General features: G+C 41.8%; 1 protein-coding gene across 1 annotated transcript; it reads right to left on the bottom strand.

Moving 5' to 3' along the window:
• Positions 1 to 11,323: 11,323 nt before the first annotated feature.
• On the bottom strand, positions 11,324 to 14,623 carry LOC107405624 (receptor-like protein EIX2). Its single transcript, XM_060814899.1, has 4 exons — positions 13,213 to 14,623; positions 12,591 to 13,128; positions 11,470 to 12,463; positions 11,324 to 11,344 (listed from the first exon to the last, which is right to left on the bottom strand). The coding sequence occupies exons 1-4, from the start codon at positions 14,621 to 14,623 to the stop codon at positions 11,324 to 11,326; spliced, it is 2,964 nt and encodes a 987-aa protein (XP_060670882.1).
• Positions 14,624 to 18,985: the final 4,362 nt, after the last annotated feature.

The following is an 18,985-nucleotide window of genomic DNA, read 5'->3' on the forward strand; positions in this document are numbered from 1 at the left end:
TTTTCTGAGTTTAGTACAGTTAGTAGATGAGAAACACATTGTCGAAGAAACATATTATTATTTAGGAATGAAACTTTAGAAGTACTATTTATCAAAAAGTCAGTTTGATAAGTAACTTGACATCAATAAAGAAAGGAAAGCAAATATAGTAGCAAACTAAAGAAAGAAAACATACTCTTTATCTTCGTCGCTGATGCCCTTTAGTTCTCTGCTTTATGGTTCTATATTTCAACCACAGATATAGTATTCTATCCACAGCTTTATCAACAACATCAAAGTAGGCTGCACTCCAAGATTTTCTCATCGCCATTATCAAATACGGGACAAGAATTCCAGCTGCAAATCCCAGTCCAATGCTCAAATAAAACCAATTATCAATGAAGCTGTCACCATTAGCAGTATCCATGGGAGTCATCCATCCCTTATCTGGTTTCTCATTTTCGTCATCACCTGGACATTTTACCGTAAGTGGACCACCATAAATGTCAGGACCCGTCCAAAGTTCCCCACCGGAACCCTAGACAAGCCCTGATCCCAGGGAAACCCTACCGGACCCTTCTGTGGAAGATCCGGCAGAACCTCCCCTAAGGGATGGACTTACCACAAAATTTCCTGCACTGAAAACACACTTCTATAATTGTTCCCTTATTCCTCCCACAGTACGACGAACTGGTTCCACAAATTTCAGCACTCCAAAATAAAAATACAGTAATCCAGTGCAATACAAATACATAAGTGTCCCATACAGTATACAGAGCTTTATGAAGTACTACAAAATACAGAATACAGCAAAAGTGAACGAAATATTACAACTGCAGTAAAAGAAGAACAAGGTACTGCGCGAACAAATACAGCGAGGAAGATCAAGTCCGCTCCGAGTGAACACCGACAACCTGGTACCTAGAGGAACGGAATTTAAGAGTGTGAGATGCTAATCATCTCAGTGAGCGACCCTACTACTCTACACTATCATACCACGGTAATAGGTATATAAATAATAATTATTTGGAAATAATATTTTCTCTCAAAACCCTTACAATTCTCTCAGTTGGAAAGGTTCCCCTTTTAAAACAATTTCACAAAACCCTTTATCCATATTCCCCGAAAACCAAGACATCAATTAAATACCAGAAGCGGTAACAATTATATTTTTAATTCCAATTCAGTTTCCAAACATTTTATTTTTAAAACACAGTTCTGAAAATCATTTGATGCACCCACTATATACCAGTGGCGCCAACAGTACCCAGCGTCCCAAGGTACCGCCAGACAGGAGGTTATAGAAAGAAACCGGCATACGGTCGCGTGGCGTCCCACTGCGCCGCTGCTAACCTGGTGTCCCGGCCAAAGGGGGGTGGCCGCCCTCTCCGATGGCATCCACAGGACACCCTCATAATATCAACCGCGCGCTACTCACACCCACCTGCGCGCTAATCACAACCGTGTGCACACTAACCATCTCACATATACCATATCACATAATCAGAACACCAGTACGTGCACGGTGCATCTAAAAATCATAAAATCCACAATTTAAATTATAAAACAAATTTCACATTTTTCATAAACATAGCGGGCATAATCCATCCGCTTGAACCGGGAAATTCTCCACAATTTCCTTATAATTAATACCATAAATCCCATGATTTTCAAATCCACCAACTCCCAAATCCATCAATTCAAATATCCACATTTTTTTTTCCAAGCATAAATAATTTCTCGAAATATCATAATCAAATCTCATAATATTCCATGGGCATATTTTATAAAAATTGAAATCACCAATATAACCAAATATTTTTCTTGAAATATTTGAAAATCAAATCGTGCCCAATTTACCATTAAAACCACACCAATTTCAAAATCCTCAAAACCATAAAATAATTCCACATGGCATAAATTGTAGAATTCATATTTTCTTAAATCCAATAAATTCATAAATAATTCTACAATAAATCCAATAAATATTTGGCACATAGAAATTAGATTCCAAATATTTAATTCACACATAATATATTCATCAATTAAATTCCCCAAAATTAATTTGAAGGTGGGTCACTCACCTTGTGCACGTATCTCAATCAAGATCCTCCGTAGGATTGACTCCGCTACTTGCACGTGCACCTAAAACATCCACAGTACCAAAACCACAAATATTAATATTTTATTCGGGTAATCCCCAAATGGGTATCCGGGGAGCGAACACCAAACGATAACTAAAATTTACGAATTATATACCGAATCGAAGCTCGAGTGATGCTAATCACAGATCCGGTCTTAATTTCCGATGATCGTACCCGACGGGGTCGGAATTTTATCGGGAAGCTTTTCGGGTTTCGGCTCCGCAATTCTCCCAAACCGTCGCGAATTGGTGGAAACGGAAGTCGGATTTGGGTTCAGGAGGTCGAACACTGCGGACTGGAGCTGGCCGGAATTTTCGGGGTACTCGCCGGAACAGTACTTTCCGGCGGGCCGCCACGTCACCGGCAACCGTCGCCGGAACAGTAATTTCCGACGGTGGCCGTTTGCTGTGAAATTTTGCAGATTTGTAGATCGTGAGGAGAGCAATCCAACGGGACCGACGGTGAGCAAAACGGAGGTCGGACGGCGGAGAAATCACCGTTTGAAGATTTTCGACCCCTCGCCGGAAAACGCTCCGATCCCGGCGCGTCGGTGGTCCGATGGCCGTGATTTTTGGTGGGTAGGCCGGACTTGAGGAGAGGATCAAGGCTGTCAGGCGCGTGTACTGTTTATCGGCCGGAATAGTGCCGATTCGCGGTGGCCGGCGGTGGAGGGGAAAAATCGCCGCCAAACTTCGGACGTCCGATCCGGGCGCGTCCGGCGGCCGTTCGCCGTGAAATTTGGAGGTTTTGCCGGAAATGAGGTGGGCAATCTGGCTGGCCGGCGCGTGTACAGTAACTAGGCCGGAAAAATGTGAAAATGGCCGGCGGCCGGCGGGTCCTCTTTCTCTCTTTCTCTCTCCTCTCTCTCTTTCTCTCTCTTCTCTCTCTTTCTCTCTCTTCCCCGAGAGTTTTTCAAAATTAAAACCCTGTGTGACACTGTTCATGCCACGTGGACCACTCAGAAGCTGACACGTGGCATTTCACTGTTCACGACCCAAAAACATTAAAATAATACGGTATCCGGTAAACTTCAAACGTCCATAACTTTTTAACCGGATGTCCGATTTAAGCGTGCCGCTAGTCTATGAACTCGTATCGACGAGCACTTCACAACCATGCATGAGTCAAAGCTCAATTCCCCATAAACAAAAAGTCAACTCCGGCACCCCTTGGACAGTTTGGACCGCAACTTGTTTCGTCCATAACTTTCAAACCGTAGCTCCGTTTTCGACGTGCTACTAGTCTACGAACTCAGGGCGTCATGCACTTCGCCACGGTACCCTGGTCAACTCGAAATTCCCACCGAGTCAAAAAGTCAACTTTGACCCCTTCGGTCAACGGTCAACGGTCAACCTCGGTCAACGTGCACGGATTCCGGTGCGATTCGGGACGGGGTGTTACAGCCTTCCCCCCTTACAAAAATTTCGTCCTCGAAATTTCCGCACGTCACTGGAACAGATACGGGTACTGCTCACGCATCTGTGCTTCGGGTTCCCACGTTGCTTCCTCGACCAAGTGGTTCCGCCATAAGACCTTAACTAGAGGAATAGTCTTGTTGCGTAGCGTGCGTTCCTCGCGATCCAAAATCTGTACTGGCTGCTCCACATACGAAAGATCTTCCCTTATCTCTATATCCGGACTCTCGAGTACGTGCGAAGGGTCTGCAATATACTTCCGTAGCATCGACACATGAAACACGTTGTGTACTCGAGCTAGCTCTTCCGGTAACACCAACCTATACGCCACCGGGCCAATCCTCTCCGTAACCTCGTAAGGCCCAATATAACGAGGACCCAACTTACCTCGTCGTCCAAAACGTACTACTCCTTTCCATGGAGATAGTTTTAGGAATACCCAATCTCCTACCTCGAATTCCAAATCCTTTCTACGCACATCGACGTAACTCTTCTGTCTATCTTGGGCAACCTTCAATCGATCCCTAATGATCTTCACCTTGTCCAAGGTCATCCTTAAATACTCAGATCCGACCGCATTAGTTGTTGCAAGGAGCCTCTCTTCTCCTACCTCACTCCAACACAAAGGTGTCCGACACTGCCTCCCATATAAAGCTTCATACGGGGACATTCCAGTACTCGCTTGATAACTGTTATTGTAGACAAACTCTATCAGTGGCAGTTGTTCATCCCAGCTACCGCTAAATTGCATAATGCAAGACCTTAGCATGTCTTCTAATGTCTGGATTGTGCGCTCTGCTTGTCCATCAGATTGTGGGTGAAAAGCGGTGCTGTAGTTAAGTCTTGCTCCTAGTGCATCAGCCAACTTCCGCCATAGTCGTGAAGTAAAGCGCGGATCTCGATCGGAGACGATGGCTAACGGTACTCCATGAAGACTTACAATGCGTTGCACGAACAACTGGGCTAACTTCTCGGGCGAAAAACGTTCTCGTACCGGTAGGAAGTGTGCCGACTTGGTGAGACGATCAATGATTACCCAAATGCCGTCGTACCTTCTAGGTGTGGAAGGAAGCTTGAATACGAAGTCCATGTTGAGTTCTTCCCACTTCCACACGGGAATCGGTAAAGGTTGGAGTAGTCCCGAAGGCTTCTGTCTTTCTGCTTTCACTTGTTGACAAATCAAACACTTTGATACAAAGTCTGCCACTTCTCTCTTCATACCAATCCACCAATAATACTTAACAAGCGTCCGATACATCTTGGTACTCCCAGGATGCATCGCATACATCGAGCTATGCGCCTCCTCCAAAATCTCCTTCTTGAGTCCTGGGATATCCGGAACGCAAAGTCGTCCTTTATACACGAGGGCTCCATCCCTCCTTATGGAAAATTCCGGATCAAGACCTTCTTGTACCTTGCCCTTAATTGTCCTCAACTTAGGATCTTCCATTTGGGTCTCTACTATACGATCCACCAACACCGGTCGTACCTGGAAGCTAGCCATGAGAACTCCTGAAGGATGCATATGCATTAACACCCCCATCTTCTTCAACTCCACCATGAGAGGTAGTTGGATGACTTGGATGTGAGCAAGGGATCCAGTAGCCTTCCTACTCAAAGCATCTGCCACTACATTCGCCTTACCCGGGTGATAGTCAATCACACAGTCATAATCCTTTAACAACTCCATCCATCGCCTTTGCCTCATATTTAACTCCTTCTGAGTGAAAATATACTTGAGGCTCTTGTGGTCGGTATAGATTTGGCACGTGGCCCCATACAAGTAGTGCCTCCACTTCTTTAGAGCAAAGACTACCGCCGCCAATTCTAAGTCGTGCGTAGGGTAATTCTGTTCGTGCTGCTTCAATTGCCGAGATGCATACGCTACCACCCTTTGATTCTGCATTAGCACGCAACCCAACCCTTGATGGGATGCATCACAATAAACCTCAAAACCTTCATTCCCATCAGGTAAAGTTAAAACAGGTGCGGATGTCAACTTTTGCTTCAACTCCCGAAAACTCTGTTCACACCTGTCCGTCCAACTAAATTCAACATTCTTTCGGGTCAATCTATGAAGCGGCCCGGCAATCCTTGAAAACCCTTCAATAAAACGACGGTAGTAACCCGCTAATCCAAGAAAACTTCGTACCTCCCTCACAGTGGTAGGGCGCTCCCAACTCAACACTGCCTTTACCTTATCAGGGTCCACATAGATACCTTCTGCCGACACGATATGTCCGAGAAAACCCACTTGATTCAACCAGAATTCACACTTGTCGAATTTAGCATATAGCTGATGCTGCCTTAGAGTTTGGAGCACTCTCTTCAAATGCCTCACGTGCTCTTCTTGGCTCCTTGAATAGATCAGAATGTCATCGATAAATACAATGACAAAATGATCCAAGTACGGACGAAACACCCTATTCATCAAGTCCATGAAAGCTGCTGGGGCGTTGGTGAGTCCGAACGACATCACTAGGAATTCATAATGTCCGTACCTCGTCCTAAAGGCAGTCTTAGGAATGTCCGACTCTCGGATCCTTAACTGATGGTATCCCGACCTCAAGTCGATCTTGGAGAACACCTTGGCACCTTGGAGTTGGTCGAATAGATCATCTATCCTTGGCAACGGATAGCGATTAGGAATGGTGACCTTATTAAGTTGTCGGTAGTCTATACACAGCCTTAAACTACCATCCTTTTTCTTTACAAACAAAACTGGGGCTCCCCACGGCGATATACTTGGTCTAATAAACCCCTTATCTACCAAATCTTGCAACTGGACCTTTAGCTCCCTTAACTCCGCTGGAGCCATCCGATACGGTGGTAGAGAAATAGGCACGGTGCCTGGAATCAATTCAATGGGAAAGTCAACTTCCCTTTCCGGAGGCAATCCTGGTAACTCCTCAGGAAACACGTCCGGGAAATCCCTCACAACGGGCATGTCTTCCAACCTGACCCCACTTACTCGGGTATCTATCACATGAGCCAAATACCCCTGGCAACCTTTATTCAGTAGCTTCTTGGCGGTAAGGGTAGATATCAACCTCGGTAAGGGCCTTCCAACTCCTCCACGGAATACTACTTCTGGCAACCCTGGCCTCCTGAATGTAACTTCCTTGCTGAAACAGTCTACAGATGCATGGTTCCTTGCCAACCAATCCATGCCCAAAATTACATCAAGTCCGGACAGATCCAACAGGATCAAGTCCGCCTCCATCACTTGATCTTCGATGCAGAAGAAACATTCCTTGATTAACTGGCTAGGCCACAAGGATTCTCCTGCAGGAGTGGCTATCTCTACTAGACATTCTAAAGAAGTAGGGGTCATACCGACCCGAGTGACGAATTCCTTGGAGATAAATGAATGTGTTGCTCCCGGGTCTATAAGTACTAATGCATCATTACCAAGTATATTCAACGTACCTGCCACGACGTCCGGTGTAGCTAGGGCCTCCTGCTGGGTCATCGCAAACACTCGACCCTGCCCTGTCTGCTGGGGCCTCCGTCCTCTACCCCTGCTCGGTCCAACAGGCTGTGGGACTGATCCCGATGAACCTCCTACTGCATAACTCCCTCGGGAACTCTGACCCCGCGATCCACTGGCCTGATGTGATGGTGGGCTCGCCCCTAACACTCTCGCCTCTCCATAAGGGCAATTTCTCTTAATATGTCCCGCCTGTCCACACTGAAAGCACACACCCTCAAACTGGCAAATCCCATGGTGTGCTCTATTGCAACGTCTGCAGAATGGCTTGGGGCTAAACCCAGAGTGCTGATATGAGCTCGTGCCGCCGCTGATGGAATGGCGCGCTGGTTGGGGCATACGATAGCCGCCTCTCCTCTGAAATCTGCCTCGAGGGCTGAACCCACCACTGTCTGAGCCTGAACTATGACTCTTCTTAGATGCCCCCTGTCGAGGTACCCCGCTGTACGAACCTTCGAACGGTCTGCGCCTCGAGGGTCTGTGTATCTCCGCCTGTCTCTCTAGCTCGAGCGCTGCATCCCTGGCGGACTGATAGGTGGGGTGTACTGACCCAGAAAGGGTGTAGCCGATGCTCTCGTTCAACCCGTCTATGAACCTCACCTTCTTCGCGTGATCGTCGGGAATCAAGTGCATGCAGAACTCTGACAGCTCCCGGAACCTCCTCTCGTACTCTGTCACCGTCATGTTTCCCTGGCGCAGTCCCTCGAACTCTCTCCTTCTCGCCTCACGGTAGGCAGGAGGACAGAACTCAGTAGAGAAGGCAATCTTGAACTGGTCCCACGTATGCCTTCTGCGGGTCTTCTCCATTTGCCACCACTTCCGGGCGTCTCCCTCTAACATGAACCCAGAAATCCTCACCATATCCTCATCGGGGCACTGCATCCCCTCTTCCAAGATTTTCTCCATGCTGGATAGCCACTTCAAGGCTGCAGCTGGGCCTTGGCTTCCATCGAACTCCACGGCTCCTAAACGTCGAGCCTGATCCACGGATCGGTTACTAGAGCTTGAACCTCCTAAGGCTCTAGTTAGCTGAGAGACCAGATCTCTAAGGCTTGATCGACTCCCGGAACTCTCAGCCGAGCGTTCCCGAGTTCTACGTGTGTCCCGCCGACTCATCGTAGTCGATTACTGAAGAAACAAACAAGAGTTTAGAAACAGGGACACTTAAGCACGATTACAAAAGGAAGGAATTTACGGATGGGCTGTACAGCAATGCACAGTCCCTTAGGATTACAAGAACCTATGCTCTGATACCAACTGTCAGGACCCGTCCAAAGTTCCCCACCGGAACCCTAGACAAGCCCTGATCCCAGGGAAACCCTACCGGACCCTTCTGTGGAAGATCCGGCAGAACCTCCCCTAAGGGATGGACTTACCACAAAATTTCCTGCACTGAAAACACACTTCTATAATTGTTCCCTTATTCCTCCCACAGTACGACGAACTGGTTCCACAAATTTCAGCACTCCAAAATAAAAATACAGTAATCCAGTGCAATACAAATACATAAGTGTCCCATACAGTATACAGAGCTTTATGAAGTACTACAAAATACAGAATACAGCAAAAGTGAACGAAATATTACAACTGCAGTAAAAGAAGAACAAGGTACTGCGCGAACAAATACAGCGAGGAAGATCAAGTCCGCTCCGAGTGAACACCGACAACCTGGTACCTAGAGGAACGGAATTTAAGAGTGTGAGATGCTAATCATCTCAGTGAGCGACCCTACTACTCTACACTATCATACCACGATAATAGGTATATAAATAATAATTATTTGGAAATAATATTTTCTCTCAAAACCCTTACAATTCTCTCAGTTGGAAAGGTTCCCCTTTTAAAACAATTTCACAAAACCCTTTATCCATATTCCCCGAAAACCAAGACATCAATTAAATACCAGAAGCGGTAACAATTATATTTTTAATTCCAATTCAGTTTCCAAACATTTTATTTTTAAAACACAGTTCTGAAAATCATTTGATGCACCCACTATATACCAGTGGCGCCAACAGTACCCAGCGTCCCAAGGTACCGCCAGACAGGAGGTTATAGAAAGAAACCGGCATACGGTCGCGTGGCGTCCCACTGCGTCGCTGCTAACCTGGTGTCCCGGCCAAAGGGGGGTGGCCGCCCTCTCCGATGGCATCCACAGGACACCCTCATAATATCAACCGCGCGCTACTCACACCCACCTGCGCGCTAATCACAACCGTGTGCACACTAACCATCTCACATATACCATATCACATAATCAGAACACCAGTACGTGCACGGTGCATCTAAAAATCATAAAATCCACAATTTAAATTATAAAACAAATTTCACATTTTTCATAAACATAGCGGGCATAATCCATCCGCTTGAACCGGGAAATTCTCCACAATTTCCTTATAATTAATACCATAAATCCCATGATTTTCAAATCCACCAACTCCCAAATCCATCAATTCAAATATCCACATTTTTTTTTCCAAGCATAAATAATTTCTCGAAATATCATAATCAAATCTCATAATATTCCATGGGCATATTTTATAAAAATTGAAATCACCAATATAACCAAATATTTTTCTTGAAATATTTGAAAATCAAATCGTGCCCAATTTACCATTAAAACCACACCAATTTCAAAATCCTCAAAACCATAAAATAATTCCACATGGCATAAATTGTAGAATTCATATTTTCTTAAATCCAATAAATTCATAAATAATTCTACAATAAATCCAATAAATATTTGGCACATAGAAATTAGATTCCAAATATTTAATTCACACATAATATATTCATCAATTAAATTCCCCAAAATTAATTTGAAGGTGGGTCACTCACCTTGTGCACGTATCTCAATCAAGATCCTCCGTAGGATTGACTCCGCTACTTGCACGTGCACCTAAAACATCCACAGTACCAAAACCACAAATATTAATATTTTATTCGGGTAATCCCCAAATGGGTATCCGGGGAGCGAACACCAAACGATAACTAAAATTTACGAATTATATACCGAATCGAAGCTCGAGTGATGCTAATCACAGATCCGGTCTTAATTTCCGATGATCGTACCCGACGGGGTCGGAATTTTATCGGGAAGCTTTTCGGGTTTCGGCTCCGCAATTCTCCCAAACCGTCGCGAATTGGTGGAAACGGAAGTCGGATTTGGGTTCAGGAGGTCGAACACTGCGGACTGGAGCTGGCCGGAATTTTCGGGGTACTCGCCGGAACAGTACTTTCCGGCGGGCCGCCACGTCACCGGCAACCGTCGCCGGAACAGTAATTTCCGACGGTGGCCGTTTGCTGTGAAATTTTGCAGATTTGTAGATCGTGAGGAGAGCAATCCAACGGGACCGACGGTGAGCAAAACGGAGGTCGGACGGCGGAGAAATCACCGTTTGAAGATTTTCGACCCCTCGCCGGAAAACGCTCCGATCCCGGCGCGTCGGTGGTCCGATGGCCGTGATTTTTGGTGGGTAGGCCGGACTTGAGGAGAGGATCAAGGCTGTCAGGCGCGTGTACTGTTTATCGGCCGGAATAGTGCCGATTCGCGGTGGCCGGCGGTGGAGGGGAAAAATCGCCGCCAAACTTCGGACGTCCGATCCGGGCGCGTCCGGCGGCCGTTCGCCGTGAAATTTGGAGGTTTTGCCGGAAATGAGGTGGGCAATCTGGCTGGCCGGCGCGTGTACAGTAACTAGGCCGGAAAAATGTGAAAATGGCCGGCGGCCGGCGGGTCCTCTTTCTCTCTTTCTCTCTCCTCTCTCTCTTTCTCTCTCTTCTCTCTCTTTCTCTCTCTTCCCCGAGAGTTTTTCAAAATTAAAACCCTGTGTGACACTGTTCATGCCACGTGGACCACTCAGAAGCTGACACGTGGCATTTCACTGTTCACGACCCAAAAACATTAAAATAATACGGTATCCGGTAAACTTCAAACGTCCATAACTTTTTAACCGGATGTCCGATTTAAGCGTGCCGCTAGTCTATGAACTCGTATCGACGAGCACTTCACAACCATGCATGAGTCAAAGCTCAATTCCCCATAAACAAAAAGTCAACTCCGGCACCCCTTGGACAGTTTGGACCGCAACTTGTTTCGTCCATAACTTTCAAACCGTAGCTCCGTTTTCGACGTGCTACTAGTCTACGAACTCAGGGCGTCATGCACTTCGCCACGGTACCCTGGTCAACTCGAAATTCCCACCGAGTCAAAAAGTCAACTTTGACCCCTTCGGTCAACGGTCAACGGTCAACCTCGGTCAACGTGCACGGATTCCGGTGCGATTCGGGACGGGGTGTTACAATAAAGGCCAACATTTCTAGCAAAAGAGGATGCATTGAAAGTGAGCATATGATCATTATTAGGAATAGGACCAGAAAATTCATTGTTTGACAGATTCAGATACCCAAGGAATGAGAGTGACCTTAAGCTTTGAGGAATAGCACCGAAGAACCCATTACGCGAGAGATCAAGAGAAGACAATTGCTTCATCTTCGAAATGCTCTTGGGAATGTGACCAGTGAAACGGTTTCTTGACAAGTTGAGAACGACCAAACCCAACAAATTTGTCATCTCTATAGGAAGATCTCCACTCAAGTTATTCCCTGAGAGGTCTATCATGGTTACAAGAGAGAGGGTCTTGGTGTATCTTAGAAGTTGGCCTTTCATATTTACAACAAAGCTTTCATAGTAGTTGCCAAACTCCATGCTACCTATGTAGCCATTAGTATTTTTCCCATATCCGGCATTTTGGTAAATACTGGCAGCCCCATACCACAGATAACGGTTAATGATTTGGGCTTGTAACATAGCATTGAAATGTCCAAAGCTAGCAGGAATACTGCCTGTCAACTGATTTTCTACTAGGTCTAGGATTTGTATTGAACTTAAATTTGATAACAAAGCCGGAAGTTCTCCTGGAAAGGAATTAGACCTCAAGCTAAGAATTCTTAGACTTTCAAAGCCTTTCCCAATCCATGGTGGAATGCTACCATTTAATCTGTTGTTCCCAAGACTTAGGGTCTCCAAACTCGATAAGTTTTGGAAATATGATGGGAGCTGTCCATGGAACTTGTTGTCATTTAGGTGCAATGATTTAAGCCCACTTAATTGACCCAAGAAGGTAGGAATGGTTCCAGACAAATGGTTATTACTAAGGTCTAGTGGAGCAAGACCAGAACAATTTCCAATGCTTGATGGATTACTTCCTATTAAGTTGTTATTGGAAAGATCAAAGACTTTAAGTCCAGGAACAATGTTGCCCATCCAAGCAGGAATTTCTCCATTTATCTGGTTGTTAGCAATAGAAAGGAAAACAAAGGTACCACCGGTAATATTCCATTTATTTGGAATATTACTAGAAAATTTATTTTTGGATAGATTGAGTAAGTAAAAGCTGCCACTTGGAATAGGAACAGAACCACTGAAGTTATTTGAGCTGAAATCCACAATTACACGTGATAGGTACATCGATATAGGGCAACTTTAATGGACTTAGTAGTTGACCTGCTAGCTGATTAAAAGAAAGATTCAAATGTGATAATGAATAAGAAAATTCCCAAAACCAGTCAGGTACGGAGCCAGAAAAGCTAGCATTTGAGAAATCCAAATGCTCGACATATTTTTGTGATTTGAGCCAAGTCGAAAATGAAGGTCCCAAATGGCAGGAACCCATTCCAAGAAAAGAGACCTGGAATGGAAGAACCCAGTTGGAATTGACATCCAAGGTGAAAGAGTTTGAAGATAGATCTAAATGCCCTAGCTTTTTTAGCTTTAAAAAATGTGCTTCAGTAACTATACCTGTCAATTTATTGAATGAAACATCAAAGTACTCCAAATCAGAAAGCTGTCCCAAACTTTCTGGGAGGGTCCCGTTTAGCTCATTCTCTCCTAGACCCAGAATAGTTAGATTTTGCTGTAATATTCCAAAAGAAGTTGGGATGGGACCATATAGAGAGTTATTGGACAAATCAAGGTCAACAAGATTCTCAAGCTGAGCCAACTGCTCTAGTAATTTACCAACCAATTGATTGTTTGACAGGTCCAAAAATTGCAGATTTAGTAGTGGCCTCCTCGAAAGATTTTGGAGTGATCCGAAAGAAGCTGGGATAGAGTCATTTAGAGAGTTACGCCATAAATCAAGGTTTACAAGATTCTCAAGTTAACACAACCATTCTGGTAAATTACCAACCAGGTAATTATCTGACAAGTCCAAATATTGCAGACTAGGCAGTGGCCCCCTAGAAAGATTTTGGAATGATCCGAAAAAAGCTGGGATTTGACCATTTAGATAGTTAAAGGACAAATCAAGCTCAACAAGATTCTCAATGTGACCCAACCATTCCGGTAAATTACCAACCAGGTAATTATCTAACAAGTCGAAAGATTGCAGAATAGGAAATGGATTCCTAGAAAGGCAAATTTCTATTCCTTCAAGGAATTTTGGTAAAGTTTCATTGATGTAATTACGAGACACATCTAACGAAATAAAATTGCAAAGTTTTCCGATTGAGCTTGGAATCCCATTGTCAACACTATTGTCAGAAAGATCTAAGTGACTGAGAAATGTCATGTTTCCAATGGAAGAAGGAAGTTTCCCATGGAGATCATTCCCGCCGAAGTCAAGGACTTGTATCTTCTCCCATTGTCCCCCCAACATTTGATGACAACTTTCTGAAAGACCACTGGCTCCCAGATATAAAAACTGCAAATTTGGTAGTTCACTAAAATCAAGTGGAATTCTTCCATCCAACCAATTATTGCTCATATCCAAAGTAACAAGGCTGCTAACATTGACAAGACAATCGAGGACTTTTGGAAGGAATTGGTTAACACTAAGATCTAGGATAATAATTGAAGTTAAATTTAAAAAGGTAGGAGGTGGAATGGAACCAGATAAGCGACAAGAAGATAGATGCAACTCGGTTAAGGATGGGAGTTTATTCAGTTGCCTAATCCAGTATGATCCTACCATTAAAAGATTAACTTCATTCATCACAAGATGCTTTAGAGAAATAAGACCTGTTAACCATTTTAGATTATCAACAAATAAACTAGACCTTTCCCAAATATCATCACAAGAAACATCAAGATACTGCAAGCAAGAAAGGTTCCCTAAATTTAACGGAATCGCACCACTAAACCCAACATGAGAGAGGTTCAGATATTGCAAGTTTTTGAAAGATCCAAAAAAATCAGGAATTAGGTTGTCATTGAACGTGTTAAAACTCAAGTCCAAACGCCTCAAGGACTTGATTTTCATCAATGAAGGTTTAATTTCCCCACTGAGGCTCCAGAATCCATACCTGTCGAGAGATTCATCATCGTAATTATAAGTTGGACGTGGATTTCGAAGATCAACTGCAATAACAGCTCCAGTAGTGTTTTCACAATTTATTCCCCACCAATGACAACAGTTGCTTCCCTTCCATGAAGAAAGCCTGTTTGCAGGATCATGAAGGCCATTCTTGAAGTCAATGAGAGCTTCTCGGTCCGACTCCATGCAATTCATCAAGTGAGCACCAATGTTGGGAAGAAATTCTCCTCTCACAGAGCACAGAATTAGAAACATTAATGGAAGCCATGTAATTGCTTCCATTAGAGTTACAAACTTGTTTGCCAGAAAATTGCGATTTGGTGTGAAGAGGAAGATCAAGAGGGATAGTTGTTGAAATTAAAAGCAAAGAAAAAGATACATCAATGAAATATAAAGAAGAATATATGTGTGTAGTGAATCAACTGTTAGATAAATAAATAATTTATGGACTTAGCATAATCAATTACTCACTTACAGGATCTATTTGTGCCATTAATGGGACTGACTTATTTTATTATTTTGTAGTAGGGCCCTGGGTCACACACTTTCTATAAGACTCTAGTTGGCCCATTAGACTGGAGGACTAACTCTCTTTAAAAGCCCAATAACTTACCCATATTTTTCCTAGTATTATTATATTATTAAATTATTAGTATTTTGTGTGTGTTAAAATTAATGGGTAAGTGTAACTTGCAGAGACTATAAAAGGTCTAGGGCAAGCAAACAAACATATGCCATACGGTATTTTGATATAAGGGTTTTCAGATATTTGAGAGTGGTTTGAGAGTACTGTGACCATAGACACTACTTTACATTGTTTTCTATTTTGTAGGATTAAAGATTTAATTTATCAATGGCTGCTTTTGGAGGTTAGTAATTTATGATTAATGGAATTTATTATGTATATTTAGATCCATAAAATCTAACAATTGGTATCAGAGCATGGTTAATATGCATAATAAATTTCTTTATGATTAGTCTTCGTTGTATCTATGATGATCGGATTGAACAGCATATATTTGGCCATTGATGATTTGTACATTGATTACATGATATTTAGTTTTATTATTGTTTGCTCTTCCTTTATTAATCGGATATTATATGTTGATTGTCTGTGAAATATAATCCGACTGTTATATACTCAATAATAATAATAATAATAATAATAATAAAATTGTAAAATTTTCGGCCGTATCTTGCTTTTGCAAAATATTGAGAAAATTGTGTGTATGAATTTTTGATCTGGATATTATGGTTCTTTGTTGAATTTCTTTTCTAGATCGGATGGAATATTTTTTAGTTAATTTATGTTTAAAAAAAAAAAAAACACTGGAGTTTGGCGGCCGAATTTCATTATGATTGGGTGTTAAAATTTATGGGTCTTTAGGCCAAATCGATCTATGAATAATATTTTCCACACTGAAAGGAATCTATAGACACCTGAATTGAAGAAAACGGTGGCCCTTTTTTGTGGTTTTCCGTCCGGGTTGGGGAAAAGGGTCGTGCAACCCGTTAACCAGGAATTGCGACCCAGCTCAGTGAAGAAGACGCTGATGTCAGCATCCTTCTTGCGGACGTCATCAACCTAAAATTACCAAAAAAAAGAAAAACCTTTATTTTATTTTATTTGATATATCTTTACATCATTTTATCACTTATTTATTGTTGATTATTTATTCATCTATTGTTTTATTATTATTTTAAAAAAAATTGTTATTTCTTTCTTTATTTGTTTGTTTATTGTTTATTGGTTTATTTATTCCATTCCAAATTTTTGAATTAAATTAAATATCTATGTTTAAAAAAAAAATGGATTGCGTTTGGAGCTTTCCCTAAAGAGGCTTTGTGCCTAGTTGGTATAGTAGTGTGAGATTTTAGGTACTCATCTATCGTGAGACTTATTTTATCTGCATTATGTGTACCAATGTAATATTTGTTGACATAGTGAATGAGATATTTTATATTTGCCTATTTCATGAAATTGCCAATATGTTATTTTCTCCCACTTATTAACTAGGGTCTATACGGGTAACTAAGCTATCCTGTCGGTGGTTTTAATTATTTAGTATGATGCCTGGATTGGCAGTAGAAGTTGATTGAATGCCATGAATCGCAGGTTCTGAGTTATCCTGTCGATAATTCAGTTCAATGCATTTTATTTTGGTTATTTGGTTGACTATCCCTGGCCTGCGAAAGGGTATGTTTAGTGCTACAAAGATCCTAGCGATATTGATATTTTATGTTTTGTGTTAAGGGGTTGGAAAATAGTTGTTGTTTTATATATATTAAATGTTTTATTGTGTTTACTATTTTCACAGTTAATAGCACCCCGAATATTCTGCCTATGACTGCCATGATTAAATTGGATGTGATAAATTATCAAAAGTGAAACAAAAAAGACCTTGGTTATGAATTTGACATTTACGAAATTGGATTTGCCTTTGGAAATAGATTCACTCAAGATACCAACTAATGATAGTAGTGCAGTAATTAGAAAACTTTATGAGGATTGGAAACATTCTAATAAGTGCTGCATGATGATGGAGAATTACATGGATGAAGCTATATATGCTAGTATTCCTAAGTTTGATATAGCAAAAGAACTTCTTGAGGAGTTAAGAAAGAAATTTATCAAGTTTGATATGAATGATAAGCATTATTATTTGGACCTTGTGAATAATACTGATGATGCTTATTAGATAGGAGAAAAGAAAGAGTACTTCAATGAAAGGTGTGGCTACTACAATAAAATTGGACACAAAAAGATAGATTGTTGGCATTTGAAGGGAAAGCAAGAAAAGAAAGGGGATGATAAGGCAAAGGGGGCCAACTAATCTTGGGCAGCATGTTTATATGGGAGATAACTCAAGAGTGAAGGTAGATATCATAGGAACAATCAAGTTGAAGCTTGCCACTAGATATGTTTTAGAATTACAAGAAGTTTCATATGTACCCTCAATTAGGAGGAATTTGTTATCTATTTCATTTTTGGATAGTCAAGATTTTAGTTTTTTGTTTGGAAATAATAAAGTTGAGATGTATAAGGATGATAAAGTTGTTGATTTTGGAACTTTATGTGGCAATTTATATAGACTTGATTTATTTAGTAATGGTCTCAATTCTTCTATTAATTCTGTTGTTGCCCCTGTTATTGCTTCTAAACATACAAAAGTTAATGATAATTCTTCAATGTTGTGGTATAAGTGTTTGGGATATATTTCTAGGCACAGGATGGAATACTTGCTAATCTTGATTTCTTTGATCTGTCGACTTGTGTAGAATGTGTGAAAGGGAAGCTAACTTCCAAGGTTAGAAAGGATAAGATAGTAAGGTATGGAGATGTTTTGGAATTAATCCATACTGATGTATGTGAACCTTTCACTCAAACTGCTTTGGGTGGTTAAATGTATTTTATTACCTTTATTGATGATTTTTTTATTTTTATTTTATTTTATTTTTTTGTTGTTATGAACATTTTGAGCTTATCCATGAGAAGTCAAATTCTTTAGTTGCTTTTAAGGAGTTTAAGGTAAAGATGGAGCTTCAAAAGAATAAGAAAATAAAAGCTATGAGATTTAATAGAGGTGGTGAATTTTATGGCAGCTATATATGATGAGAGTGGACGAAATCCAAGGCCATTTGCAATTTATTTACGTGAGTGTGGCATTGATGTGCAATATACAATGCCTTGTACACCTCAGTAGAATGGCATAGCTGAGAGGAGAAATTGCACTTTGTTGGACATGGTACGATCTATGCTGGCAAATTCTAGCTTGCCAGATTACTTGTGCGGAGAGGCTTTAAGGACGGCTGTTTATATTTTGAATCAAGTTCCAAGTAAAGCCATTCCTAAGACTCCTTTTGAGTTGTGGTCAGGGAGAAAGCTTAATTTGCATCATTTTCGAATATGGGGTTGCAAAGCCGAAGAAAGGATTTATAATCCCCAAGTTAAGAAGTTGGATCCTAAAACTATAAATGGGTATTTTGTTGGCTATTGTATAGGATCTAGGGGTTCAAGATTCTTTTGTCCATCTCACACCACGAGAATTGTTGAATTAGACAGGGCTATTTATTTTGAAGATGATTTTAGATTTGATGATAGTAATGGTCCAAGGGAGCCTTAATTTAGAGAAGGAAATGTATTCATTCCCAGTGTTGTAGTTCCTGATAGAGATATTATTAATCCATTCGTTGATGAACCAGTAGTTGATCAGGATGAACCTATCATTGAAGAGCAGAATATCCCAGCTATCGTAGATGCTGATGTGCCTTTGAGAAATTCACAAAGGACTAGGAGGTCAGCTATTCCTGATGACTATGGGGTTTACTTGGAGGAGCATGATTTTGACATAAGTGGTGATTCAAATCCAGTCACTTATGAGCAAGCCATAAGCAGTTCGCACTCAAACTTTTAGCTGGATGCAATGGAAGATGAAATGAAATTCATGGCATCAAATGGTGTTTAGGATTTGGTTGAGTTACCATTGGATAGCAAGCTTATAGGGTGCAAATGAGTCTTTAAGACTAAAAGAGACTTTAATGGTCAAGTAGAGAGGTATAAGGCTAGACTTGTAGCTAAAAGGTTTAGCCAAAAGGAAGGAATTGATTACACAGAGACATTCTCTCCTGTATCCACAAAGGATT

The sequence above is a fragment of the Ziziphus jujuba genome, chromosome 2 (genome assembly GCF_031755915.1).
Source record: "Ziziphus jujuba cultivar Dongzao chromosome 2, ASM3175591v1".
NCBI classification, from domain to species: Eukaryota; Viridiplantae; Streptophyta; class Magnoliopsida; order Rosales; family Rhamnaceae; genus Ziziphus; species Ziziphus jujuba.

Coding starts and splice junctions, on each gene's coding strand:
- LOC107405624 (XM_060814899.1), bottom strand. CDS start 14,623: ATGGAAGCAATTACATGGCTTCCATTAATGTTTCTAATTCTGTGCTCT. Junction 13,129..13,212: donor GTCAGATAATTACCTGGTTG/GTAATTTACCAG, acceptor ACTCTATCCCAG/CTTCTTTCGGATCACTCCAA. Junction 11,345..11,469: donor CGCGTAATGGGTTCTTCGGT/GCTATTCCTCAA, acceptor CTCTTTTGCTAG/AAATGTTGGCCTTTATTGTA.